The following is a 27,805-nucleotide window of genomic DNA, read 5'->3' as shown; positions in this document are numbered from 1 at the left end:
AGTTATGAGAAGTCCAAACATCCAAAGTATCGGTTACTAACTTCAGTGAGTAAAGTGACAGAGTCTCCCTCAGTCACTGACACTGACTTAATTTAACCAGAAACGCCTGAAAAACAAGCAGGAACAGTTTTGATGTATCTATTACCATCAATAACTGGTTCAGTTGAGGTTAGTGACTTTCTCTTCTATGCATGTTAACAGACTGTTATCAGTGTGTTGAGATGCTGTTTGGGGAATTTTTTGGTTTTGTTCAGGTTTGTGCTATTATTTCAAAGGCTTTGGTCTCTTGCCCAGTATTTTCTATAAATACAGTCTCTTATGACAATAAAGAAAGCAAATTAGCTGAGAATGTGTTAAATCTAATTGTTTCCTGTGGGATTTTATTTTCCACTAAAACAAACGTTTTTACACTAAATGTTAAAATGTTTAGATGACATGTTATTTAAAAAACACATAAGAGTCATTACAACAGAACTTAAATTTATTCACTTTTATCTACAGTGTACAAAATTTGATGTTAAAAAATGTTATTTTACTTCTTTTTTTAAATATTATTTAACTGTAAATTCATTGCTGTTTTGTTGGGCATTCTTTTCAAAATGAGGATTAAATTCTTTTTAAATCCTAATCCTATTTAATTTAGTTTAACAAGAATTGTAATGAAAAAAAATGAAAAAAAAAAAAAAAAAAAAAAAATAGGCTAAGCAAGTTTATTTATGTAGAATAGTTCATACAATACTGATTTTCATACAAGTACATACAATTATATAAAGTAAAAATAAAAGTATGAAATAACTATAAAAATAGACATAAAATATATTCAAAAGTATAAAGAAATAAAGTGATAGTGCAACAGGATGCAGAAAACCACTTACTGTAACCCCAAACAACAGCAAACCAAAGTGTTCAAGATGAGCATAACCTTCTTACTGCTGAGAATAAAAGAGAGAGAAAGAAAAAAAAAAGTAACTTTAATGAACTGATCTATTGCATTTCTACATTGGGCTGTTTCCATGTCCCAAACAGGCACTTTATTAGCTTACTATTTTTTTTTTTTTTTTACACTTAATATGCTACATGGGGGACGTCAAAACGCCCAGTCAACCCTGTTTACAATACAGAGCTTGTCTCAAGAGCTGTCAGAAATGGCATGTGCTTCACAGAAGTCTGGATCACTTTTTTTTTTTTAACAAGATTGGTACATTGCAAGTAAGTTTTAATTTTTAATTACAGTAATTGGGAATTTTAATTAAATTTTAATTTACATAATTGCAGATATGTTGTAGATTATAATTATGCAGCTAGAGTTTTTATTTAGGAAACTTGGAAGCTCGGAAAATAATATCAACCAAATATAATAGTTTGAACAAATGATAACAGGTCTAATTATAGTACTGAATTATGCTTGATGTTATTGTTTCAAGAGTGCAGTCTTTTTTTATTCGTGTCTCACAAAGAAACACACACGGGACTGCAAATAGCCTACTTACCAAGTGTCGAGTTGTCAGGCATTGGACAGTCATATGGTTAAACAGGGCAAAAATTTGTAAGCATTGACTTGCATTGCAAACAGGGTAAATGTTGTTGTTTCTGTGTGTTACTTTTAATGAAGTTAACATTGGCTGGCCACTTGCCATGTTATTACAATAAGTTTATTGCCAGTTCTTAGTAAAGTGTTTGAAACGATAGTCTGTGAACAAATTCAATTATTCTTTAAGGAAAATAGTTTATTTTCTGATTTTCAACATGCATATCGAGTAGGACATTCAACAGGAACAGCATTAACACAGATAACTGATGATTGTTTAGTACAGATTGATGATAGTAATTTAGTAGGAACAGTATTGTTGGATTTTAGCTCTGCTTTTGATGTACTGGACCATAAATTATAGCTGGAAAATTGAAATGGTATAAATTTACTTCTCACACTGTGCACTGGTTTAAAAGTTATCTGACTAGTAGGAGGCAATGTGTATTTTATAATGGAAGTTTTTCGAAAGTAAAAGAGTTGCTATGTGGTGTGACTCAAGGAAGTTGTCTAGGACCATTGTTATTTTCTATTTTTACCAATGATCTTCCTTTGGTTTTAAAGCATGCAAGGGCAGTTATGTATGCAGATGATACAACATTATATCTACCGGTGACATCAATTGAAAAATTATCTGCTGACTTAGATGAGGAGTTACAATTAGTGGTAAATTGGGTACGGAATAATAAGATGGTTTTAAAATTGACTAAGACGAAAAGTATTGTGTTTGGATCAAATTTTAAACTTAAATGTAAACCACAATTAAATTTGTCTGTAAAGAGTGTGCCTATTGAACAAGTAGAGGAAATCAGACTTCTTGGAGTTATCCTTGATAGTAGGTTAAAGTGGTCAAAACAGATCGATAATATGGTAATTGTTATGGGAAGAGGTTTATCAGTTATTAAGAGATGTGTAAAATTTTTGCCACAGAATTGTATCTCTAAAATTGTGCAGGCAATGGTTCTTACTTATCTAGATTACTCTCCAGTGGTATGGTCGAGTGCATCAAATAAAGACTTAGAAAAATTACAGATAGTTCAGAACAGAGCTGCACGATTAATTTTGCACTGCAATAGAAGGGTTAATATTATGAAAATGCACACAACTTTAGGTTGGTTATTGGTGAAGGATAGGGTAATTGTTTCTCTGCTGTGTTTCATAAGAAATATTTCTGTATCACAAGTTCCAAATGTGTTATACTGTCAACTTTTGTATAGTAATGCTAGTCATAATTTTAACACCAGGTATGCATCAAAAGGATATTTCTTGCTTCTGGTTTCAAAAATGAATGCAAAGCAACGGACTGTAATGTATAGAGGAATGAAAACATGGAATGAATTTCCATCGGACATTACATGTGTTTCAATAAGTAAAATTAGGTTTAAAAAATGTTGAAGAAATATTTAATGGCACAGTACTGAGTGGATTGTTGATTTTGACGCTATGTATGCATTCTGGGGTTTTTTTTTTTATGTTTTTGTAGTGGTTTTGGTTGTTATGGATTAATGTAATTTTGTTGTGTGTATGATGGACCCCAGGAAGAATAGCCACTACTTTGGTAGTGGCTAATGGGGATCCAAATAAATAAATAAATAAAATCATTGTTGAAGACTTGTTTCAGGAACTTGTCTACAGTGTCCCCCATAATGATATTCTGGTATTTGTGGTGGCGGTTTGGAAAGAATGTGATGCCATAGCCATGGGCATAGCTTGGCATTTGGGCTATAGGGCAGTGCATCCCAAACGCTGATTCCAAGGCAACAGAGCTATCAGGGTTTAAAAGAGACAGGAAAATTGCGGCGTTGTTGCATGAGTATCAAAGACATTATTCAATCTAATATGTGTGCGCATTATTAAACATGGGACATAAATGTTTAAAATATTTGTGCATCTTACCTACAAACACATAAGACTCAATGCTAAAGAAATTATTTTAATGAACTTTTATTATATTGTGCAATTTCAGTGGCTTGACTTCAACGACAAACTGGGATGTTGCTTTTTGTTGTCAGACAGTCTTACATATACAGTATCTCACAAAAGTGAGTACACCCCTCACATTTCAGCAACGTTTTTAGTATATCTTCTTAAGGAAAAATACTATAGAAATGAAACTTTGCAGCTTGTATAGCAGTGTATATTTACTGTCCCCTGAAAATAACCCAACATACAGCCATTATTGAAGGCAGTGCTAGATAACAATGGTGCTAACACAAAATATTGACACTTTGGACACAGTTTTGACAAGTTCACTTAAAGGGGTCATCGGATGCAAAGTTCACTTTTACATGTTGATTGACTTAGTGATTTAAATTCATTAAGTTAAACACATACAATATTTTTTTCTCCAATGCTTCATAAAAATGAAACTGAAAATGTTACAAACATAGAATTCTTGTTCTTATTCCAGAGGTTATAACTCTGAATGGTTTCAGACAACACTGCCACTGCATGTAGATAATGCTGTTGTTTTGTGATTATGTGACATTATTATTTTTCTTTTTTTTTTTTTACTTTAATGACTGCCATGCTATTTATAGTAACATGTTCTGTCATCTATAGATCATACTGAATGGTGGATTGTCTTGACAAATCAATGCTTTACTGTGTGCACTGGCAATTTTGCTGCAGTCTGTCAAAAGAGTGGGGAAAAATCCTCTAAGATGAGTCTCCCAGACCAAGAGAGGTGAGACTGTCACTGTCTTCAATTAATAATTTTAAACACTACTTTCTTATGAAGAAACAAAACATTGTCAACAAGGAGTGTTTAATACCTGCTGTATTTTGTATTTGCAAGTATAAAAGCGCTGCTTTGTATGTACTTATGAGTCAAAAATTAAACTGTAATTTTGAAGAAATAAAAATATGCATGACAAATAGAGCTTTATAGGTGTGTCACCATAAACATACTATGTTATAATAATTAAAATACCCCATAATTCTACCATGACTGTTGATGTTTTGGGACTATGAGTGAATTATTTTAGTTAACAGATGAATGGTTAAATATTAGCATTTAAAAAAAAAAAAAAAAAACAATGCTAGAAAAACTAGACAATATATTTGATATTTTAAGTATTGAAATAAAATTAAATAAATAAATAAATAAATAAAACATTTTCAGTTTCATTCAATGTCTACAGGTCAAGTCAGTTTTGCTGATAAAACTAGTTGCTTTGTTGTTTATTTATTGTATTTTAGTTGGTACCTTCTCATTTAATACACATCTGAACTGTCGTAAGTTTTAGAATCGCAGGTGTTTTACAGCAAAGTGTAAATTTTGAAGAATGAGGAACCAGTGCTTTACTTGGCTGTTAGTTTACTCGTGATTCCATTGTTGCAGGCTTGTGTTAAACTGTAGGAAGTGCTAAGTGCAGCGCTAAAAGTCTTCATATTGAGATTTTTCTCTGCTTTTTGTGTCATTAGTGTAAGATCAGGCTCACATGTCTTCAGCTCTGTGTCTGTGAAAAGTGACCTTTCACATGAAGCTCCACCAGACTTCAGTGAGAAAACACCATCATCACCTACCAAAAGGTATTTAGTTTGTTTTACATTATAGCAATTAGTGTGTGACAGAACTTAACTGAATAAAACAACAAATCACAGAATGAAATCTAGAGCATCTGGACCTTCTTTCCAATAATACAGTTACACAGGTAGCCACTGGGGGACATAAATTCACCATGTTAATGCATCAGGCAACTGAATATACATACATGAAAAGAACAAATGCACAGCTATAGTGCATTTAATGACACTAAATCTCTTCAAACAAGAATAAAATACAGTATGTCATGTAATAAAGTGTTTTTTTTCTCTCTCTCTCGCTCTTCTTTGTGTCATTAGTGTAAGATCAGGCTCACATGTGTTTAGCTCTCTGTCTCAGAAAAGTGACTGTTCAAAAGACAAACCACAGAACTTAAGTGAAAAAACACCATCATCACCTACCAAAAGGTATTTCATCTGTTTTGAATGATAAAATTGTGTAAACTGTGGTAAAAATTACCAAGTAAAACAAAACTGAGAGTGGTACTTGGCTTTCATTCTTCCTATGCAGTGATTGTGTTTCTGCCTGCCTCATTTTGTAGCTTACCATATGCCCTCTTCTTTATTTTATTTGAATTTTTTTTTTTTATTTTTTTTTTTTCAGAACTGTTGTGATAACTCACTGGTGTTGAAATAGAGAGCTTCATAAACCTTTTATGATCTCTGTCTGAGCTTATTCATTTGAGACTTAAGAACTTTTAACTGTTTTTAATTTTTTTTTCTCTCTTCTCTTTGTGTCATTAGGGTAAGATCAGGCTCACGTGTGTTCACCTCTGTGTCTTTGAAGAGTGATAGGTCAATATTTCAACCAATTAACTTCAGTGAGGAAACACCATCATCAACCAAAAGGTATTTTCCATGTCTCTTGTTGCTGATCACACATAGATTGTGTTAGAAAATAATTATGTGATTACATTTCACAACTACATTCCACATCAACATTTTTTCATCAACATTAAGACAACTGTTTTTTTTTTTTTTTTTTTTTTTGTGATTTAGTTACCAAGGACAGAAGACCACAGTAAATATTGGTGCAGAATTTACACGGTGGCAAACATTGAAATCACAGAAGGGACTGAAGAGTGATGTGGAACTGGCAACTTTTCTTCTCAACAGGTGTGAACACAAGATACCACAGTTTACCTTGTACTGTTATATTTAACTACATTTAACTTGGCTTTTGCTACTTCAAAAACATAACAAAAAAAAAAAAAAAAAAAAAAAAAAAAAAAAGAAAATACTGATCTCAGGAATGGTCTTGTATTACATTTCAGTCTGCTTTTCAGCATAACATTTATTTGTTCACAACATACCTTTTTCTGAAGGATGTATTGAATATATTAATATATTGTCTAGAAACAAACAAAACAAAATTAAATTTTAATTTACTGTGAACTCTGGACGAATTTATTTTGCTAACAGGGTTCAATATGAGAAATTAGACTCAGAATTCCAGACGTACCGCCTCCGTAAAGAGTTCAGTGAAAATCGTCTCTGGATCTTCCAGGTAGGAAGGCCTTTACTGGCTTTTAAACAGCCTTCGTTTTAGAACACTTTACCAAAAGTCACACAAAAAATATAATGGTATAGCAGTGTAATCTCCTATTATAGGTTATGTTGTATTTTTAATCTCACACATTTATCAAATAAAAATAGACTATTTATTAATAAAATTTAAGTCGTTTTGTCTTTTATGTTCTGTTAAATTTGTAGTCAAATGTATAACTAGCACAACTTCATTGATGTATGTACTGTTGCTTAACTGCAGTTTGTTCTAGATGTAAAATGTGTATGTTTTAATCATATGTTTAATTTGTTCTACTCCTTTTTTGCACTATTTTAGGATCTTGAGAACAAAGTAATTGTATTTCTGAAAAATGAGCTGGAAAAGTTGAAGAAAATACTACAAAAAGAGAACACACAATACTTTGTGCAAGACTTTAATGAGGGCATGTGCAGTATCAAAGAATCAGCTCTTGATATTACACTCTACTTTCTAAGAGATATGAAGCAAGATAAACTTGCAGATACTCTAGAGGGTAAGATGCTCATAAAATGGCAATCTGGCATATTGTCATGTAGACATTCTAAGAGATGTGTATTTAGAGATGTCTTTTTGTGTATTTAGATGAGCTCACCCTCATTCATCAGCGACAGCTGAAAACAAACCTGAAGAGGAAGTATCAATGTGTGTTTGAAGGAATTGCAAAGCATGGTGACTCTACACTTCTGAATAACATCTACACAGATCTCTACATCACTCTGGGTGGTAGTGAACAGGTCAATACTGAACATGAAGTAAGACAGATAGAAGTTGCTTTCAGGCGTGCTGACTCACAAGAGATACAGGTTGAATGCACAAATTTGTTCGAAGCACCTGACCAAGACAAAGACATCAGAACTGTACTGACAAAAGGAGTTGCTGGCATCGGAAAATCAGTTTCTGTGCAAAAGTTTGCTCTGGATTGGGCTGAAGAAAAAGAAAATCAGGACATCAGCTTTGTATTTCCTCTTCCTTTCCGGGAGATGAACTTAAAGGAGGAAGAAAAGCAAAGCTTGATGAGCCTTATAAGTCAGTTTTTCCCAGAGACCAAAGGACTGAACCTTACAAGAAGGAATCAGTTCAAAGTTCTTTTCATCCTAGATGGATTGGATGAATGCCGACTTCCTCTAAACTTTGAAGGTAATGAAACATGGCGTGATGTATCTTCACCAGCCTCTCTGGATGTTCTCCTAACAAACCTCATCAAGGGAAATCTGCTTCCTTCAGCTCTCATCTGGATCACCACTAGACCAGCAGCTGCCAGTAAGATTCCTCCTGACTGTATCGACCGGCTGACAGAGATACGAGGATTCAGTGATGCACAAAAGGAGGAGTACTTCAGAAAAAGATTCACAGATGAGAATCAGGCCAACAAAATTGTTGATCTTGTTAAACAATCTAAGAGTCTCTTTATAATGTGCTACATCCCAGTCTTCTGCTGGATTACAGCCACTGTTCTACAAAACATTTTGAACATTAAAAAACATAATGATCTAAAAAATGCTAAGATTGTTGATGCCTCCAAAAGACCACAAGAATCAAATACTGAAGACACTCCCAAGACTCTGACACAAATGTACACACACTTTCTCCACTTTCAGATCCAGCAGAGCAGACGAAAGTATGATGTTTCCTGGGATCAAGGTACCATTCTTTCACTGGGAAAACTGGCATTTCAACAGCTGGAAAGAAACAACCTGATCTTCTATGATACAGACCTGGAAGCCTGTGGTATTGATGTCTCTAAAGCATCAGTGTACTCAGGCATGTGTACCCAGATCTTTAAGGAGGAAACAGGGATCATTTTTGGTACCATGTACTGCTTTGTTCACTTGAGCATTCAAGAGTTTATTGCAGCTCTATATGCGCATCTGTTTCTAGACCTCAACAACAAAAGTGTGTTTGATCAAGAGTCTACAGAACACGACAACAAAAGTGAAACCTTGACTGATTTGCTCAAGACTGCAGTGGACAAGGCACTTGAGAGTGACAATGGACATCTGGACCTTTTTCTTCGATTCCTCCTCGGTCTGTCACTTGAGTCCAACCGTCCACTTTTAAGAGGTCTGTTTACTCAGCAAGACAGCAGTGGCCAGAGCTACAAGGAAATAGTTCAGTATATCAAGCAGAAATTAGACAGTAATCTATCTCCAGAGAGATCCATCAATCTGTTCCATTGTCTAAATGAACTGAATGATCACACTCTGGTAAAAGAGATTCAAAGCCAACTTAACAAAGGAAGTCTCTCATCTGCTAAACTTTCTCCTGCCCAGTGGTCTGCTGTGGCCTTTGTGTTGTTGACATCAGAGGAGGAGCTGGAGGTGTTTGATCTACAGAAATTCAAGAAATCAGACGAGTGTTTTTTTAGACTACTGGAAGTTGTCAAAACCTCCAAAAGGGCTTTGTAAGTCATTTTTTGCACTTATTTGAAAAGTACATTGTCATCTATAGTCTTTTTACATGGGCTGTGCGTCATTACAGCACCTCTTTGCAGCTAAATCTGTGATCACCAAAACGGAGTGGATCTGTCATTGTACATCCCCTAATGTCATATTGGCATATATCCAGGGAAAGAAGTCCTCTGAACAATTAGCATATCTCTCACATTTCCTCAGACCAAATAAAGCATAAATGTTTTCAAATAAACCACATACTGGCATGTAGTTCTAATATTTTCTCAGTCAGATCAGATCACAAGAATCACAGAGCAGAAATGTTCTTTCTTAATAGTTAACAGAAAGTAAGTGCAATTTACCTCACTGACCATAGCAAAACTTGACAAAAACAAAAATAGAAAGCTTGATACTTATCTTAATCAATCGAGAAGACAAGTTTAATTTCTGATATAGTCTTGAAAGAACAAACAACAAATGCTCCATACACTCAATATAGTAGCCAGGTCTTCTTTCTGTTTATGGACATGATGTAACCACACAAAAATGAATAATTAATATTTGTATTTAGCAAATATATTGTATGCATTCAATTTCAGTTTGTATGTTGGTATTTTTCCTGTTGTAGGTTAAATGATTGTGACTTAACAGACAGAAGCTGTTCAGCTCTGGCTACAGCTCTTATATCAGACTCCAATCTGAAAGAGCTGAACATGAGCAATAATAATATTCAGGATTCAGGAGTGAAGCAACTCTGCATTGGACTGAAAAGTATACAATGTAAATTAGAGGTACTGAGGTAAGTTGTGAGACAACAGACAAAAAAGGAGCATGTATTGTACATTCTCTACATTTTAAAATGTAGACACATTGACTAGCTGTGTATTTTCAGGCTCAGAAAGTGTGATCTAACAGGGAAAAGCTGTTCAGCTCTGGCTTCAGTTCTCAGTTCAGACTCCAGCAGTCTGAAAGTTCTTGACCTGAGCAACAATGATCTGCAAGATTCAGGAGTGAAGTTGCTCTCTGTTGGACTCAAAGAGAACCATAAACTAGAGAAACTCAGGTGAGTTAATTAATATATGCTAAGAAAAAATCAGTTTGCGTGGTAAATAAATTCACTACAGTAGCATGTGTGCAATACAGTTTTGCAATGCGTGTGAGCTTGTTTAGATATCTGTTGTCCAACAAAGAACATTTTAATAACATGATTTCAGTCCAGAATGGCTTCAAAACATTAGTCAGGTGTTTTAAATAACTTTGGTTTCATATCAGAGAATGAGGTAGAAAACATATTATTTTATAATGTTCTATACAGTGGTAAAGGCTATGCTGATTAGCATTGCATTATAAATATACTTGATTGTTATAAAATAACTGAGATGGATGGAAGAACTGAATGTTAAATTTTCACACCTGTTCTAGACTCGCTGAATGTAATGTAACAGAGCAAGGATATAAAGCTCTGGCTTTAGCTCTGAGATCAAACCCTTCACTCCTGATAGAGCTGGATCTCACTGGAAATGATCCTGGACAATCAGGAGTGCAGCAGCTCAATGATTTACTACAGGATCCAAACTGTCAGCTGAAGACACTGAGGTGAGACATGATGCAATAATGCAAAGTAATTGATATGCAAGTGATTTATATATATATATATATATATATATATATATATATTTTTTTTTTTTTTTTTTCCATTTCATTAAATTTTCATATTGTGATTATTGAGGTCAATATTGCGATACGTGATTCCGATTATAATAAATGGTGTTGTAAGTCAACTTGATAGGTTTAAAATGCACACACATATTAGTGATAATGCAGAAATGTGTATTTGTAACACTAGTAATTAATACTAGCATTTGCATTAATGTAAACTTATTTTCTCAAAAGTATAGCTAAATTAAATAAAATACAAACATACACATTTTCACAAAAATAAGATATTTTAAAGATTTTGCCCAAACAAATGGACGTTTATGAAGAATGTAAAATATACTCTGTGTAAACTCTTTTGAAAAGGAAACTGGATATGTTTTTGGTCAGATCACAAGTGGACAATGGAGACACAGTCGTTTACACCTGGCGTTTTAATCCGTCTCTTCTGTCCACTTTCAACCACTTCTGATCACATTCCTGCATTTACCTACATTACAAACTCAACTGACTGGCGTCTCTCCTGTATGATTTCATGTGATTCTCTTCAGACATTAGAACTGTACATGAATTATGAGCTTCTAGAACGTTTGACCTCCTAACTGAAGATCTTTTTTACAAATATAAATAAAAACAGTATAAATAAAAATAGTCTAAACAAAAAATAGCTGTATTAAGTGCAAACAATAGTGCAGCCATAATCAAAGTAGGCTAGGCTACTCTCTCAATATTCAAAGTGCAAATAGAGACCAATTTTTTCAAGCATGGTACAGAGCTATAGACAACTACACAACCTATTATAGGATACATACAAATAACAACATATATATGTTATGTAGCCTAATTTGCGCGCACTGTGGAACCGCTCTCTAAAAGCACGTATTAAAATTGCTTTTGAAGGAGCTTGCGCATTTTACTTTCGGTTTCGTTTTAAGGATTGTGCGAATTCTCAGCGGCGCTGAGCGTGCTTTCTACAATACGAGACATTAATTAAACAAACAAATTTGAAAGTGAAGGGGACAAAAACGGGATTTTGAAAAGGAGATGTGGTCAAAAGTGGACAAGCTGAAAACGTTTTACACCCCTATTTACACCTGTACTTAGCATTGTCCACTTGTGATCAGATCGACGCATCAGAAAATGCATGTTAATACCAGGTGAAACAGGGCCTCTAATTCTTGCACAGTACCTCTCTCTGGTCAATGTCAGTAATATCAAATCCAAAATATCGCCTTTTTTTTTTTTTTTTGCTACCAGATCAGTGTCCATCTCCTTGGCATCCATCCACGCTGTGCACACAAGTGAACACGCACGCACACGCGCACGCCACATGTGCACTGCCTATACTGAGAGACTGTCAGATTTTTTGTTTTAATCTTGTTTGTTTGTTTGTGTTGTTAGCGGTACGGAAAATCAGCAAACTGTCTCAGAAAGTAGGTGTTCTCAAGTCCACACTTATTTAATATAATCGCAGCATTTTGCCGTCATATAATCGCACAGACTGACATCGCGATTGCGATTGCGATACGATTAATTGTGCAGCACTAATATATATATATATATATATTATTAATACAGTTTTCTGAAGTAAATCCATCAATTGGTTTCAGAATCAGATGTTGTTTTTCACAAAGTTTTAAAAACGAATTGAATCTTGCTTCATCTTCTCTTCTACAGACTTTTAAGTCCTGCTGCGGATAAAGCCTGTCAGTATGTGAATGGAATTGTGGGTAAAAACATTTTACTCCTGAAGGAGCTGAATCTGAGTGAATGTGAACTAGGAGACACAAGGGTGAATCAGATCGCAGCTGTACTGCAGGATAAACACTGCAAACTTAAAACACTTCAGTGAGTATTTTGTTAATTTATTGTGGTACATTTAAAGTATCTTAAAGATATAATTATTATCCACACAGTACTCCTTAGAGATCACTGAATGGGTGGCATCAAGTTCTTTGTGTTTGTAAATTCTCTCATGTTCATCATTTTAGCCTGTGTGATTGTGGTCTAACAGAGGAAAGCTGTTCAGCTCTCGCTACAGTCCTGATATCAAACCCCAGTCTGAAAGAGCTTGACATGAGCAACAATAATCTACAGGATTCAGGAGTGCAGAAACTCCAGGATGGATTAGAAAAAAGAAACTGCACACTGGAGAAACTTGGGTGTGTAAATTAAATAAAAAATAATAATAATAATAATTCAAAAACATTCTCTTTGATTCAAATTTAAAATGACCTCAGTAGACATAATAGAAAAGAAAGAATAAAAACATTATTATTATTATTATTACACACATCTTTTCTGTAGACTTTCAAACTGCAGTATCACTGAAGAAGGTTATAAAGCTCTGGCTTCAGCTCTGAGGTCAAACCCTTCACATCTGATAGAGCTGGATCTCACAGGAAATGACCCTGGACAATCAGGAGTGAAGGTGCTCAGTGATTTACTACAGGATCCAAACTGTGAACTGAAGACACTGAGGTGAGTGTTATTAAAATAATAGTAATAGTAATAAGTTCAATACTTTTGAAAATTTAGCTGAAAGATTATTCAACTGTGAACAACTCATTTTTAAAAGCTTTTAAATTATTGAAGGCTCTGTCACAAGCATTTGAAAACAAATCCTAATATAGCAGGAAATGTCAATGTACTTCTTCTGACTGCAGGTTTTTGGGTCCTGCTGCAGATGAAGCCTGTCAGTATGTGACTGGAGTTGTGGGTAAAAACCCATTACTCCTGAGAGAGCTGAATCTGAGTGAACATGAACTAGGAGACAAACAAGTGAAGCAGCTCGCTGCTCTTCTACAGGATAAACACTGCAAACTAAACACACTTCAGTGGGTATTGTTTTCTCTTATTATTATACTTTTGAAGTATCTAAAAGAAATCAGACGACTAACACAAAGTAATTCTCAGTGTTCACTTAAAACTGTCATCAGGTACTTTGTGTTTGTAAATTTCCCTCTCATGTTCAACACTTTAGGCTCTGTGATTGTGGTCTAACAGAGGAAAGCTGTTCAGCTCTTGCTACAGTCCTGAGATCAAGCCCCAGTCTGAAAGAGCTTGACATGAGCAACAATAATCTACAGAATTCAGGAGTGAAGAAACTCGAATTAGAAAATACAAACTGCACACTGGAAAAACTCAGGTGAGTGATTTATATTAACCATTTTTAGTACTAGAAGACTAAAGAAATGGGAAAGATTTTTCTTCTTCAGCATTACTGGTTTATTACATTTTTAACCTTTGTTTCATCTTCACCTTTCTGTAGACTCTCTAACTGCAGTATCACTGAAGAAGGTTACAATGCTCTGGCTTCAGCTCTGAGATCAAACCCTTCACACCTGATAGAGCTGGATCTCACAGGAAATGATCCTGGACAATCAGGAGTGAAGCAGCTCAATGTTTTACTTCAGAATGAATATTATCAATTAAAGACTATCAGGTGATTAAAACCTCACTTTTTTTTAAACTTACTGAAAGACTAGGTAAAGGCTAAATACTAAGAATTTCAATACAATCACACCACTGAATTTTATTTCTAACACAACTTTAGGTTACACTTTATTTTGATAGTCCACTTTAGACATCCTACTAACTATAAGTAACTTTGCAACTACATGTCAACTAATTTTCATTAATTTGTAACTACATGTCTACTAACTCTCAGAGCAGATTTTTAGGTTAGATTTAAGGTTAGTAGAATAAGTTGATATATACTTGCAAATTTTAGAAGAGTGTTAGAAGATATTAAGCAGATGATCTACTTATACTCTAATGACTAGTTGACATCCAGATGCAAAGTTGCTTACTGTTAGTAAAATGTCTAAGGTGGACTATCAAAATAAAGTATTACCCAAGTTTAATATAAAATATAAATTATGAATTATATAAAATATAATTACTTAATTTGGAAAAAGGTACATTTTACTATAGAAATGCACTATACAAAATAAATAAATAAATAATATTAAATATAAACAACAACAAATAATAAAATAAATAAAAAAATCCTTCCTTTAGGTTTCTGAAAAGTGCTGCTGCAACGGAAGCATGTGATCATCTCACTGAAGTTGTTGGTACAAGTCCATTATTACTGAAAGAACTGGATCTGAGTGAAGATAAATTAGGAGATCTGGATGGGGAGAAACTCTCTGCTCTTTTGATGGACTCTCATAGCAAAATCAAGAGAATTAAGTGAGTGAACATGATTTTATACATTATATTTTCTGTTTATTCAGTGTAAAAGACTGTCAGTCTCATAACCAGATATGAAAAGCTGTGGAGCTATTGGATGAGTGCTAAATATGTTCTGAATAATTAACTATGTTTTATGTGTGTGTTTAGGCTAAATAATTGTGAGCTGACAGAGAAGAGCTGTTCAGTTCTAGCTACTGTTCTTTCCTCCAAAACCATCCTGAAAGAGATGGACCTGAACCACAGCCATCTGCTTAACTCAGGAGTTAAAGAGATGTGTGAGGGACTGAAGAACCCTGTGTGTGAGCTGAAGATACTCAAGTGGGTATACTTTATTTCCCCATCAGCTGCAATCACTGGAAAATTAGAAATTCATTCAGCTCAAAAATACTCTAGTATATTTCTTCAGTATAATTAATTTATAATATGACTCAGACTATTGTGCAGTTATTAGTTTAATCCACAGTGTTAATTTAATTACTTCCTTTTTCTGTAGGCTCTCTAACTGCAGTATTACTGAAGAAGGTTATAAAGCTCTGGCTTCAGCTCTGAGATCAAACCCTTCACACCTGATAGAGCTGGATCTTACAGGAAATGATCCTGGACAATCAGGAGTGAAGGAGCTCAGTGATTTACTACAGGATCCAAACTGTCAGCTGAAGACACTGAGGTGAGTGTTCTTGATATAATGAAGTGCAATAGAACAAATAGAACTAAAACTAGTAGTAATGTGAGGTTTCAAAAAATATTAGTAATTGATTTTCAATTACTTAATTAATGGTAAGAATAGAAAAACAAAGAAAAATATAAATTCACAGCAACATAGCAATTGCATGCATTTTCACCCTAAATTACATGATTTTCACTCCAGTTTTCTCTGTCACACTCTCGGTCACAAGACATGGACACATTCTGACTGAAAGAGTGCATTGTGTGTGACATCAGCTGCGGTGGTGGCTCAGCTGACTTCAACTGCATTAACATGCATTTGAGACAAAAACTCATTTTAAAATCATTTATGATTATTACTCATTACTTTTCTAATTCTTAATAAATTGTTTTAAGACAACAGTGTGAGGTTTATCATTTAAAATATGATTGTTTATCATTAAAATGTTTGCTTTTGTCAAAGCTTGTATTTTGTTTTTACTAAAAGCATTAAAATTAGTTTTATTGTCTTTTGTCATTTTAAGTTTGTTTGTTTATTTATTTATTTATTTCCTTTCAGATACTTTCACAAAAGTCATTATATGGCTGGTAATGTCCTTGTACTTGTCCTGTCTGCAGGTTTTTGGGTCCTGCTGCTGATGAAGCCTGTCAGTATGTGACTGGAATTGTGGGTAAAAACCCATTACTCCTGAGAGAGCTGAATCTGAGTGGATGTGAACTAGGAGAGTCGAATGTTAATCGGCTCGCTGCTCTACTGCAGGATAAACACTGTAAACTCAACACACTAATGTGAGTATTTTGTTTATAATGGCATATTTTAGCAGCCATACTGGGATGTTTTACCCAAGGATTACCCAAGGATTCCACATCCTAAGTCTAATTCCATGCTGGCTGAGCTAGCCAAACTAATTAAAACTATTTTAATTACTTTATTAATATAACTGATTACATTTGGTTTGTAACGTGGAGAGGGAGACGAGAGACGAGCGGATCCATTTGCATACTTTTATTAACGGGATGGGACATAGACAAGGTCAGGCAGGCAGGGTCAGACAACGGCAGGCAGGTGTATGGACGACGAGACAAGAGTAATCCTAAATCCAGGCAAGGGTCAATACAGCGGCGAACGAAATCAGAGAAGGGCTAGGCAGAGAGTAATCCGTGAAGACAGGCGAGAGTTTAAACAACAAGAAAACAAAACACAGAATGGCAAGGGGAAACGCTTTGTATGAACGATAGTAACAATTCAATACTCGGCGAGGAGTGACAGGAAGACCGGGGTATTTATACTGTCTCTGATTGGACGGGGGTGAAGTGCAATGGCTGATGGGGAGTGTAGTCCGGGGTGTAGTGTGACAGTCCGTGCGTGACAAAAAAAAGAGAGCGACGTCTGGTGGTGAGCAGTCCGCAGCTCACCGACCAGATCATAACATAGCCCCCCAAAGAGCGGCTTCCAGACGCTCCAAACAAACCATAGTCCAGGGAGCGGTGGGGCAGGGGTTAGACAGAGCAAGGGCCGGAAGGCCAGGTCCCTGCGGGGGACCCGGTGATTGAGGCAGGACCGGCAGGGCAGGAGCCCTCCAGGGCGGAGCCGGAGGCGGAGCAGGCAATGCAAGAGCCCTCCAGGACAGAGCCGGAGGCGGAGCAGGCGACGCTAGAGCCCTCCAGGGCGGAGCCGGAGGCAGAGCAGGCGACGCTAGAGCCCTCCAGGGCGGAGCCGGAGGCAGAGCAGGCGACGCTAGAGCCCTCCAGGGCGGAGCCGGAGGCAGAGCAGGCAATGCAAGAGCCCTCCAGGACAGAGCCGGTGGAGCCCTCCAGGGCGGAGCCGGAGGCAGAGCAGGCAATGCAAGAGCCCTCCAGGACAGAGCCGGTGGAGCCCTCCAGGGCGGAGCCGGAGGCAGAGCAGGCAATGCAAGAGCCCTCCAGGACAGAGCCGGTGGAGCCCTCCAGGGCGGAGCCGGAGGCTGAGCAGGCGGGGCTAGAGCCCTCCAGGGCGGAGCCGGAGGCAGAGCAGGCGGCGCTAGACCCCTCCAGGGCGGAGCCGAAGGCAGAGCAGGCGGCGCCAGCGCCCTCCAGGGCGGAGCAGGAGGCACCGCAGTCCTCCGGGGCGGAGCAGGAGGCTGCGTCATGGACTGGGACCTGGGGAGAACAGTGACAGAGGAGGCAGACAGAATGAGAGGAGAAGCAGAGAGTTTGAGGCAGAACGCCGCCTCCCTAGGAGGACCTACAGCCGAAGCTGACACCTCAGGAGGCATTGGCGCGGCTTCTCCAACTGGTGAGGCCTCTGGGTCGGTCTCGTGGTCAGACGAGGCATCGGGAACAGACTTGAAACTAGACGGGACCTCTGGAGCAGGCTTGTGGTCTGGCGCAGGCTTGTGATCAGACGGGAGCTCTGGCGCAGGCTTGTGATCAGAAGGGAGCTCTGGCGCAGGCTTGGGAACAGGCGTGACCTCAGGAGCGCAGTGTGCAGCCCACACACACCAAATGGCGACCGCCATGACAGGAAGAGCAGCAGCTGGGGGCAGAACCTCACTAACAGTTGGTCTAGGAGACGCTGAAGCCGCCGAGATGTTAGCTGCCCTTACTAGCACTGGGGGTGGACCCAGTACGCTGGCCATCATGAAAGGCCGCGACCCAGGGATGTCGAACGGGGCGTGACTTAGCTCTGGACCGTCAGGTGATGCATGGCGGGACTCTGGGTGGTCAGACGAGACGTGACTTGGTCCTGGATGGACAGACGAGTCGTGACTGGGCTCGTGAAGTTCAGTAGTGGGTTGACTTGGTTGGTGGTGACCAACTGTGATTTGGCTGGACTTTTGGAGACCACCTGTGACCTTGCTAGGCGCAGGGACGACGGCTGTGACATTACTGGACTTGTGACTTGGGAGCGTGAGCTCTGGGAGTTCAGAGGAGACGTGAGGAGGCTCTGGCCAGACGTGACTTGGACCTGAAGGAGCGACTGTGACTCGACTTGGCTTATGGAGGTCAGCTAAGGATTGACTTGGCTTGGGAATAACTGTAGCAACTTGACCTGGCTCATGAAGGTCTGCTGTAGCTTGGCTTGATTCGGGAACAACATCTGTGTCTTGGCTTGACTCGTGGGGAACAGCTGTGTCCTTGTTTGACTCATGAAGAACAACAGCTGTATCTTGGCTTGGCGCGTGGAACACAGCTGTGACTTGGCTTGACTCTGAAGCTTGACCGGATTCTGATGCTTGGCCGGACTCTGAAGCTTGGCCGGACTCCGAAGCTGCAGATGCAGCTCGACTTGGTTCAGCAGCTTGACTAGGTTCTGCAGCCTGACTTGACACAGGAAAAGTAGCTGTAGTCTTGCTTGGCTCGGGGTGGCAGCTGTGACTTTACTTGACTTAGGAAACGCAGCTGCGACTTGACTGGAATCAGGAGTAGCTGCCACTTTTGCTGCCCATACAGCCATTAGGGGTGAGTCCAGCACGTGGGCCATCATGATAGGCAGTGATCTTGGGATGTCAGGCGGGACGTGACTTGACTCAAGAACCACGGCTGTGACCTTGCTTAACTCAGGAACCACTTCAGGAAGGGCGGCCATGATAGGTGCAGACTCCGGGGCAGGAAACACGACGTGAAGAGGCTGTGGCTTGACTGAGATGGCCTGAGCAGGCTGTGGCTTGGCTGACGTGGCGTTAGCTGGCACTGGCTTGGCTGGCGATGCGTTAGCAGGCTCTGACGTGGCAGCCATCTTGTGCTGTGGCTCTGACGTGGCAGCCATCTTGTGCAGTGGCTCTGGTGTGGCAGCCATCTTGTGCAGTGCTGGCTCTGGCGTGGCAGCCATCTTGTGCAGTGCTGGCTCTGGCGTGGCAGCCATCTTGTGCAGTGCTGGCTCTGGCGCGGCAGCCATTTTGACAGTGCTTGGCTCAGGAGTGATGTCTGTACCTTGACTTGAGACAGAAGCGACAGATGTAATTTGATCTAACACAGGAACCACAGTTCTGACTTGACTTGACACAGAAAACACCGTTTTAACTTGACTTGCCTTAGGAAGAGCAGCTCTGACTTGACTTGACGCAGGAAATGCAGCTGTAACCTCATATTGCTCTGGTACGGCAGCTGTGATGTGACGAAGCTCTGTTTTCGCCGCCATTTTGTGAGCGCGCACCGGCGCGCGCGCCCGCCATCTTGCGCACGGGTTCTGCTGTCGGCGTCATAGCATAGACGCGCTCCGGGCGCTATCCGTAGTCGCCGTCATAGCACGAGCGTGCTCTAGTGTGGCCGCCATTTCACGAACGAGCCAGGCGGCCAGTGTGTCTGTGGCGTCGCGCTTCGGCGCGGCCGCCATTCTGTGAGCGGGGTGAGCGGCCGCCGTTACCGTGTTGTCGTGTTCCTCCTCCGCGACCCCCACAGTAAACGACGAGCCCACACACAACAATGCAAAGTCCATAAATGCAGCTAGAGATGAGCGCGGTCCCTTGCGTCTCAGCCTAGCCTTTAAAGGCTCATTTACGCCATCACAAAAGATCTCACATAAGACACAGTCCGGGAGGGAGGAGTGATTTGATACAGCCAGAAATTCACATATGTATTGTTCAAGTGTCTGTGGTCCTTGTCTGATTCTGAAGAGGATGCTATCTAAGTCCATACCTGATGAATGTCCGGATGAAAAGTTGCTGGATCCTTTTGTGGCCGAGTATTCTGTAACGTGGAGAGGGAGACGAGAGACGAGCGGATCCATTTGCATACTTTTATTAACGGGATGGGACATAGACAAGGTCAGGCAGGCAGGGTCAGACAACGGCAGGCAGGTGTATGGACGACGAGACAAGAGTAATCCTAAATCCAGGCAAGGGTCAATACAGCGGCGAACGAAATCAGAGAAGGGCTAGGCAGAGAGTAATCCGTGAAGACAGGCGAGAGTTTAAACAACAAGAAAACAAAACACAGAATGGCAAGGGGAAACGCTTTGTATGAACGATAGTAACAATTCAATACTCGGCGAGGAGTGACAGGAAGACCGGGGTATTTATACTGTCTCTGATTGGACGGGGGTGAAGTGCAATGGCTGATGGGGAGTGTAGTCCGGGGTGTAGTGTGACAGTCCGTGCGTGACAAAAAGGCGAGAGCGACGTCTGGTGGTGAGCAGTCCGCAGCTCACCGACCAGATCATAACAGGTTACTTTTTGATTACTTTTTCTATATTTTGAATGAATGTTTTCAACTGTTACAACTGTGAAAGTAACCCTGACAATGTTGTTTAACTATATCTTTATTGTTTTCTGTAGACTTTCAAACTGCAATATCACAGAAGAAGGTTATAAAGCTCTGGCTTCAGCTTTGAGATCAAACCCTTCACACCTGATAGAGCTGGATCTCACAGGAAATGATCCTGGACAATCCGGAGTGAAGGAACTCAATGATCTACTCCAAGATCCAAACTGTCAACTGAAGATACTGAGGTGAGTTATTTTAGTGTATGTTTTAAGCAATATTTTCTCTATTTTAAGTGTATTAGTTGCAAACTGAATTTAATCCTGTTTCATCTTCTCTTCTGCAGGTTTTTGGGTCCTGCTGCAGATGAAGCTTGTCAGTATGTGACTGGAATTGTGGGTAAAAACCCGTTACTCCTGAGAGAACTGAATCTGAGTGGATGTGATCTAGGAGACATAAACATGAAGCGGCTTGCTGCTCTACTGCAGGATAAACACTGTAAACTCAACATACTGATGTGAGTATTTTACATGCTCTAAAATGTTACATTGCTTTTAATAGCATTAATACAGTAGTTGATAATAATATTTCTTCTTTTGCCTGAATTAGTGCCACAATAAATTATGCATTAAATGTAAACAGATTTCTGCCTAGAGCTCTGTGAAAAGGAGCGATGTCAAACATTTTCTCTTTCTGTCTTCAGTCTGCGTGGATGCAGTATTAAAGAGGAACAGTGTCTCATCCTGACTTCAGCTCTGTGTTTAAACCCATCACACCTGAGAGAGCTGAACCTCAGTGAGAATAAACTACAAAACAGAGGAGCGAAGATCTTATGTGATTTACTGAAGGATTCACAATGTAAACTGGAGAGATTAAGGTAAGGAACATTCACCTAAACACAAGTTCACATATTTGTGAAAAGGTCTTGTGCTTTTTTGTAATGCAAAATAAAAATAATCTCTCTTCCTTTGTCTATTTTTTGTTATGAAGTTATGTTATTTTCTGCTCTCTTTCTCGATGTAGGTTAAGATGCTGTGAAATGACAGATGAAAGTTGTTCTGCTGTGACTTCAGCTCTGCAATCAACCCCGTCACACCTGAGAGAGCTGGACCTGAGCGGAAATCAACTAGAAGTAGAAAACCTTGGTGTTCTGCTGAGAAACCCAGAATTAAAACTGGAAATACTAGCGTTAGTAACAGTTTACTGTTTAGCTCAATGCACACACTTTATTATTAAACCTAGAATTCTTACACATCAATTAGACTGTGAATAAGACTAAAACTCTGTAGCTCTTCAATAACGTAGTCATTATAGATCTGAGTCATTACACTTTTTCTTTTTATGTTCAGTCTCTGTGGATGCAGTATTACAGAGAAACAGTGTCTCAGTCTAAGTTCGGCTCTGCGTTCAAACCTTTCACATCTGCGAGAGCTGGACCTCAGTGAAAATGAACTAAAAAATACAGGAGTGAATCACTTATGTGACGTACTGAAGGATTCACACTGTAAACTAAAAACACTGAGGTGAGGAACATTTACCTATATGAAAAAAAAAAAAAATTGTTTTGTTATTTGTTTGAAACAGAATGAAAATTGTTTGTTCATATTTCTCCCAATGTAGGTTAGGATACTGTGAAATAACAGATGAAGGTTGTTCTGCTCTGGCTTCAGCTCTGAAATCAAACCCATCACACCTGAGAGAGCTGAACCTGAGTGGAAATCAACTAGGAGACTCTGGAGTGAAACACCTCTGTGATTTACTCAGGAACCTACAATGCAAGCTGGAGAAACTAGAGTTAGTAACATTTAGTAACAGTAAAGCAGTTACAGCATGATGAAATATATAATGTTCTGATCCTATATATAGTGCCCTCCACTAATATTGGCACCCTTGGTAAATATGAGCAATGATGGCTATGAAAATAAATCTGCTTTGTTTAGCTTTTTGATCTTACATTAAAAAAAATCACAAAATGCTAACCTTTCATTGAAGCAAAACAATTAAAATTGGAAGGAAACGTTATGATTTTTTTTTTTCTCTAATGCATGGTGGGCACAATTATTGGCACCCTTAGAAATTATAATGAGTAAAATATCTCTGAAGTATATTCCCATTCATATTTGCATTTATTTAGCACACTAGAATGGCTAGGAGTATGATACTGTCCAGCCATGACTTTCTGTTTCACAGGATTATAAATATGAGGAGCACAAAAGCCAAATTCCCTTAATCATCCATCACAAGGAATAAAACCAAATAATATAGTTCTGATGTGCAGAACAAGATTGTTGAGCTTCACAAAATAGAAAGTGGCTGTAAGAAATAAGCCAAAGCATTGAAAAGTCCCATTTCCACCATCAGGGCAATAATTAAGAATTTCAATTAACTAAAGATGTTACAAATCTGCCTGGAAAAGGATGTGTGTCTGTATCGTCCTAATGCATGGTGAGGAGGAGAGTTTAAGTGTCCAAAGATTCTCCAAGGATCACAGTAGGAGAATTGCAGAGATTAATTGAGTCTTGGGGTCAAAAGACTAAAAAAAAAATTCAAACAGCCCCTACATCACCACATGTTGTTACTGGAGGGTTTTAAGAAAAATCCTCCTTGCTCATCCAAAAACAAACTCCAGCGTATTTAGTTGTCAGACATGACTTAAATTTCAAATGGGAATGGCTTCTGTGGTCAGATGAAACTAAAAAAAAAGAGCTTTCTGGCAGCAAACCCACCTAATGGTTTTGGTACAGAAAGTACCCCATGCCCACAGTTAAATATACTGCTGGATCTTTAATGTTGTGGGCTTATTTTCCTGCCAGAGGTCCTGGACATCTTGTTCAGATACATGGCACCATGGATTCTAGCAAATACCAACAGATAAAAAATCTAGAAAAACATTTATTTCATAATGAGATTTTCCCCCTGCTTTCCATTGTTTTACTTCAATGATAGGTTAGAATTTTGTGATTTTTTTGAATGAAACATTAAAAGGACAAACAATGCAAATTTATTTTCACAGCCACCTTTGCTCATATTTATCAAGGTGCCAATATTAGTGGAGGGCACTGTATTACTCTACATGAATGTATTGTTCTTTTTTGTACAAGTTTTTGTCTAAGTCTTATGTAACTACCTCAAATCTATCTTACCCTTTATTGGTTTATGTATTAAACTATGTATTTACTGTTGCATATGTATTAGCCACTGTTGCATTAGTGACTTTATGGCATTTACTCATGCATGAACTGAACATAGATCTGATTCACTGTCTTTTTTTTCTTTCTGTCTTCAGGCTGGGTAAATGCAGTATTACAGAGAAACAGTGTCTCATCCTGATTCTGGGTCTGTGTTCAAACCCATCACACCTGAGAGAGCTGAACCTCAGTGGAAATCAAATGAAAAACTCAGGAATGAATCACTTATGTGACATACTGAAGGATTCACACTGTAAACTGGAGAGACTGAGGTCAATAACACTCACATATAATCAAAATGCTTAAAAATTATGTCAACAGGTTTAACCTGAAATCTGTTTGCCATTAAGATGATATACTATTATGGAATAAAAGTTTTGTTTGTCTTATTTCCCTAATTTTAGGTTAAGATACTGTGATATGACAGACGAAGGTTGTTCTGCTCTGACTTCAGCTCTGAAATCAAACCTATCACACCTGAGAGAGCTGGATCTCAGTGGGAATAAAGTGAAAAACAAAGGAGTGAAGCATATATGTGACATACTAAAGAATTTAGACTGTAAACTGGAGAGATTGAGGTGAGAAGCTTTTGTTGCTCCTTTAGGCCAACGTCCTGCAGAGTTGTAGCAGCAGCTGTAACCTGCTCCAACACACCTGTATGGAAGTTTATTGTAATCTTGAAGATGTCTGGTAAATTGTTCCAGGTGTTATTAATTATAGTTGAAGCCAAAATCTTCCACCAGGTGTAGGATTAGACAAACTTGATCTACAATCATCAAAATACTTAGTTACATAAACAGCTTATTATTGTAGTGAAATCTGGAGGCACTCAACAGATTAGATTCCGATTTTTGAAATGATTGATTAAACTTGTTACATTTAGTTGAATAACGGTAAATATGATTGCAGTTCATTTTAAACTCTGGGTTAAAGTCTCTTCCTTTGTCTTTTTCTAGCCTGAATGACTGTGGCATTACAGATATTGCTTGTTTGGCTCAGCCTTTGGCTAAGGCGAAAGCATTGCATTTTTTAAAAGAACTTGATCTGAGTAAGAATAAAATAGGAAACTCAAAGAAGCAGCTCAGTAAAGTGCTCAAAGACTCCAACTGTAACTTGAGGTGAGTAAACTTCTTTTTGTCATGTCACACTAACATGATAACTAATAAAATTACAGAATTGTATTATTAGTGTTTTGTTACACTTCTTGTTATTAAAAGTAATTGAAATAGTAATATCTGACTTATTAAAGCTAACACTTATATAAAATTCTCTTTTGATTCTTCCTTAACAGCATAGACATTGAACAGCGCCTGTTCAGAGCTGGTCTAAATCATGTTGGTGGATGGTTTACATTGTGAAATCAACAGGACTGGACCAGACACCATCGGATGAGGGATCACAAAAATGAAAATAAGTATTTGTATTTTTTAAAATAGTGATAAAATGGTGATATGATGGCAAACATCAGTTCATAAATATAAACTATTCCGAACCAACAGCTAAACCTACAGCATTTAACAAATGTAAAATTTATTGTAGTAGCTAGTAGCTTTATGTAATTACTAATGCATCCAGGTAGAACAAATTGCAAATGAAATAATGTGGTATTACTCAGCAAAGAGAAATAGAGCAAAGGGCCTAAAATATATAAAATCCAAATATAAAATGAAAGATGATAGTGAAGGCTCCATTTGTATGAAATAGACTTTCAATCCACAAATTGAATCCACAGAAATGTCTCTGTTTTTAAAGATATTTTATTAAGCTGTATAGATCTACATGTCTGTTTATTACTGTCATGGTGCTATTACAAAAATTGACCTTTATGCACTGTCAAAGCCATGAAAGTGCTACTTCAAGAAACCCAGAAAAGTGGCATGAGTGGATCCAAATGGATCATGATCCACAACATAGCATATTATAGACAGGGCATTCAAAAACTAAGTTTGATCATACATGAGTGTCGTGTGTCACAGGTATTGTTTTTAAAAGTATGAAGACATTTTAACAGTTTTATGACTTTTAAAAGTCTGAGAGATGTCTTTAGTATCCTTTAATTATGGCTATTTGTGTTTATTATATTTTGAATGTCTTACTGTTTGTACAATAAACTAACAACTGTGGTCAACACTGTTGTATTATTATGTGATTTATAAATTAACTGGAACTGGAAGTAGATTGTGATTGCGTACAGGCAGCCCTTCACAGTGAACCCATTAGAGGCATGGTGCGATTTAACTAGCTCAAATGTTTGCCTCAGTATTGAATCTAAACGACAAAGATTATAGGATTAGTTAACTTCTAGAACAAACGTTTACATATAATTTACTCACCCTCTTGTCATCCAAGAGGTTCATGTCTTTCTTTCTTCAGTCATAACGAAGTTATGTTTTTTGAGGAAAACATTTCAGGATTTTTCTCCTTATGTGGACTTGTATGGTGAATGGTTTGAATTTCCAAAATGCAGTTTAAATGCAGCTTAAAAGAGCTCTAAATGATCCAGGATGAGAAAGAAGGGTCTTATCTAGTGAAACAATTAGTTATTTCTAAAAACATGTACAATTTATATGCTCTTTAACCTGAAATGCTCATCTTGTCCAGCTCTGCTATGCACATGTGAAGAGTTCAGATGCAAAACCAGCTAAAAGCCATCTTGGTCAAAAATGAGATAATTATACTGAGTGAATGCTCTGACACATATTATACATCCATCAAATACTTGTACTTCAAACTCCCTAAATTCAAGCCTCAGCCCAATCAGAAGTACCAGTACTTACATAGAAACCGATACAAAGTTGCCAGAAAGAAATTTTAAAGAAATACGTCAGATGGATTTAGAGGCTTTTGCATCTGAACTCTTCATGTGTACTCCCATGTGCAGTCCCATTCAAGACAGTTAGGGTATGTCGAAAAACTCCCATGTCCTTTCTCCTCCCACTTTTTGTAAAGGGCGTTTGGCGTTCTTCACATGTTCACTTTGTAAACACTGGGTCAAGACATATCCTGTCTTGAACAGAACTGTACAACGTATGGATGTGCATCACAGAGCTAGACAAGACAAGCATTTGAGGTTAAAAAGTATATATTTTTTTAATTGTTTTTAGAAAATTACCAGTTGTTTCTCTGGATAAGACAGTTCTTCCTTGGCTGGGATCATTTAGAGCCCTCTGAAGCTGGATTTAAACTTTATTTTGGAAGTTCAAACTCACCATTTAGGTCCACCATATTGAGATAATTCCTGAAATCTGAAATGTTTTCCTCAGTCTTTACGACTGAAGAAAGAAAGACATGAACATCTTGGATGACAAGGGGGTGAGTGCATTATCTGTACATTTTTGTTCTAGAAGTGGACTACTCATTTAAGCTCTAAAGAATAAGGCCTAATAAAGTAGTGTGTAAAAGCACTGCAATGCTATGTTTACAGAGTTAACCAGGTTAAACACTATATTTCTGCTGTTCAGTGAGCTCCATCTACATCAGAGATGTTGGCAAAACTTGTTATTTGAATCATTGTAAATCATTGTTTTTACATTTTAGGATTTTTACAGTTCATTTTATAGTTAATTTCATATGGTTTACAGTGTTTCCCCCCAGTATGGTATTCATTTCATTTGCAAAACCAATGTAAAATAAATGTTTATCTGGAATTAGAAACCTGCTAACTACATCTCTCATTACAACTTGTCCGCTCACTTTTACTACTGCTGACAAACAGCACCAGATAATCCACTCTGGAGAAAACCCTTATAAGTGTTACACTATGTAACGAGATTCAGTCTGTCAGGACAACTGAGAAAACATGAATAGATCCACACTGGGGAGAAACAGCACACTTGATCGGTGTGGGAAGAGTTTTTACATATAAAAATGGTCTTAAGTCACATCTGCATTCTCATTCTGGAAA

The 27,805-nt window shown here is 38.0% G+C and overlaps 1 protein-coding gene across 11 annotated transcripts; it reads left to right on the top strand.

Moving 5' to 3' along the window:
- The first annotated feature begins 121 nt into the window (after positions 1-121).
- On the top strand, positions 122-26,006 carry LOC127161258 (NACHT, LRR and PYD domains-containing protein 12-like). 11 transcript variants are annotated; one of them, XM_051103892.1, is made up of 32 exons: positions 124-168; positions 4,091-4,214; positions 4,955-5,062; positions 5,375-5,482; positions 5,819-5,923; positions 6,074-6,190; positions 6,497-6,581; positions 6,918-7,113; positions 7,203-9,021; positions 9,639-9,809; positions 9,903-10,073; positions 10,433-10,606; positions 12,344-12,514; positions 12,658-12,828; positions 12,974-13,147; positions 13,333-13,503; positions 13,650-13,814; positions 13,938-14,111; positions 14,690-14,863; positions 15,014-15,184; positions 15,360-15,533; positions 16,151-16,321; positions 20,788-20,961; positions 21,060-21,230; positions 21,417-21,590; positions 21,737-21,901; positions 22,063-22,236; positions 22,334-22,507; positions 24,000-24,173; positions 24,306-24,479; positions 24,858-25,019; positions 25,193-26,005. In XM_051103892.1, the coding sequence occupies exons 2-32, from the start codon at positions 4,192-4,194 to the stop codon at positions 25,257-25,259; spliced, it is 6,402 nt and encodes a 2,133-aa protein (XP_050959849.1). In that variant the 5' UTR covers positions 124-168; positions 4,091-4,191; the 3' UTR covers positions 25,260-26,005. The 11 variants fall into 11 exon arrangements, with proteins under 11 accessions (XP_050959854.1, XP_050959857.1, XP_050959858.1 ...); XM_051103894.1 differs by lacking the exon at positions 124-168 and adding an exon at positions 1,124-1,209; XM_051103895.1 differs by lacking the exon at positions 124-168 and adding an exon at positions 3,547-3,570.
- Positions 26,007-27,805: the final 1,799 nt, after the last annotated feature.

The sequence above is a fragment of the Labeo rohita genome, unplaced genomic scaffold (assembly GCF_022985175.1).
Source record: "Labeo rohita strain BAU-BD-2019 unplaced genomic scaffold, IGBB_LRoh.1.0 scaffold_607, whole genome shotgun sequence".
NCBI classification, from domain to species: domain Eukaryota; kingdom Metazoa; phylum Chordata; class Actinopteri; order Cypriniformes; family Cyprinidae; genus Labeo; species Labeo rohita.
This window is presented reverse-complemented; position numbering and strand designations above follow the sequence as displayed.

Excerpts from the sequence above, each read along its gene's own strand:
- LOC127161258 (XM_051103892.1), top strand. The coding sequence starts at position 4,192 with ATGAGTCTCCCAGACCAAGAGAG. Across the intron at positions 5,924-6,073 it reads ACACCATCATCAACCAAAAG|TTACCAAGGACAGAAGACCA; the intron begins GTATTTTCCATG and ends TTTGTGATTTAG. Across the intron at positions 21,902-22,062 it reads TTAAAACTGGAAATACTAGC|TCTCTGTGGATGCAGTATTA; the intron begins GTTAGTAACAGT and ends TTTTATGTTCAG.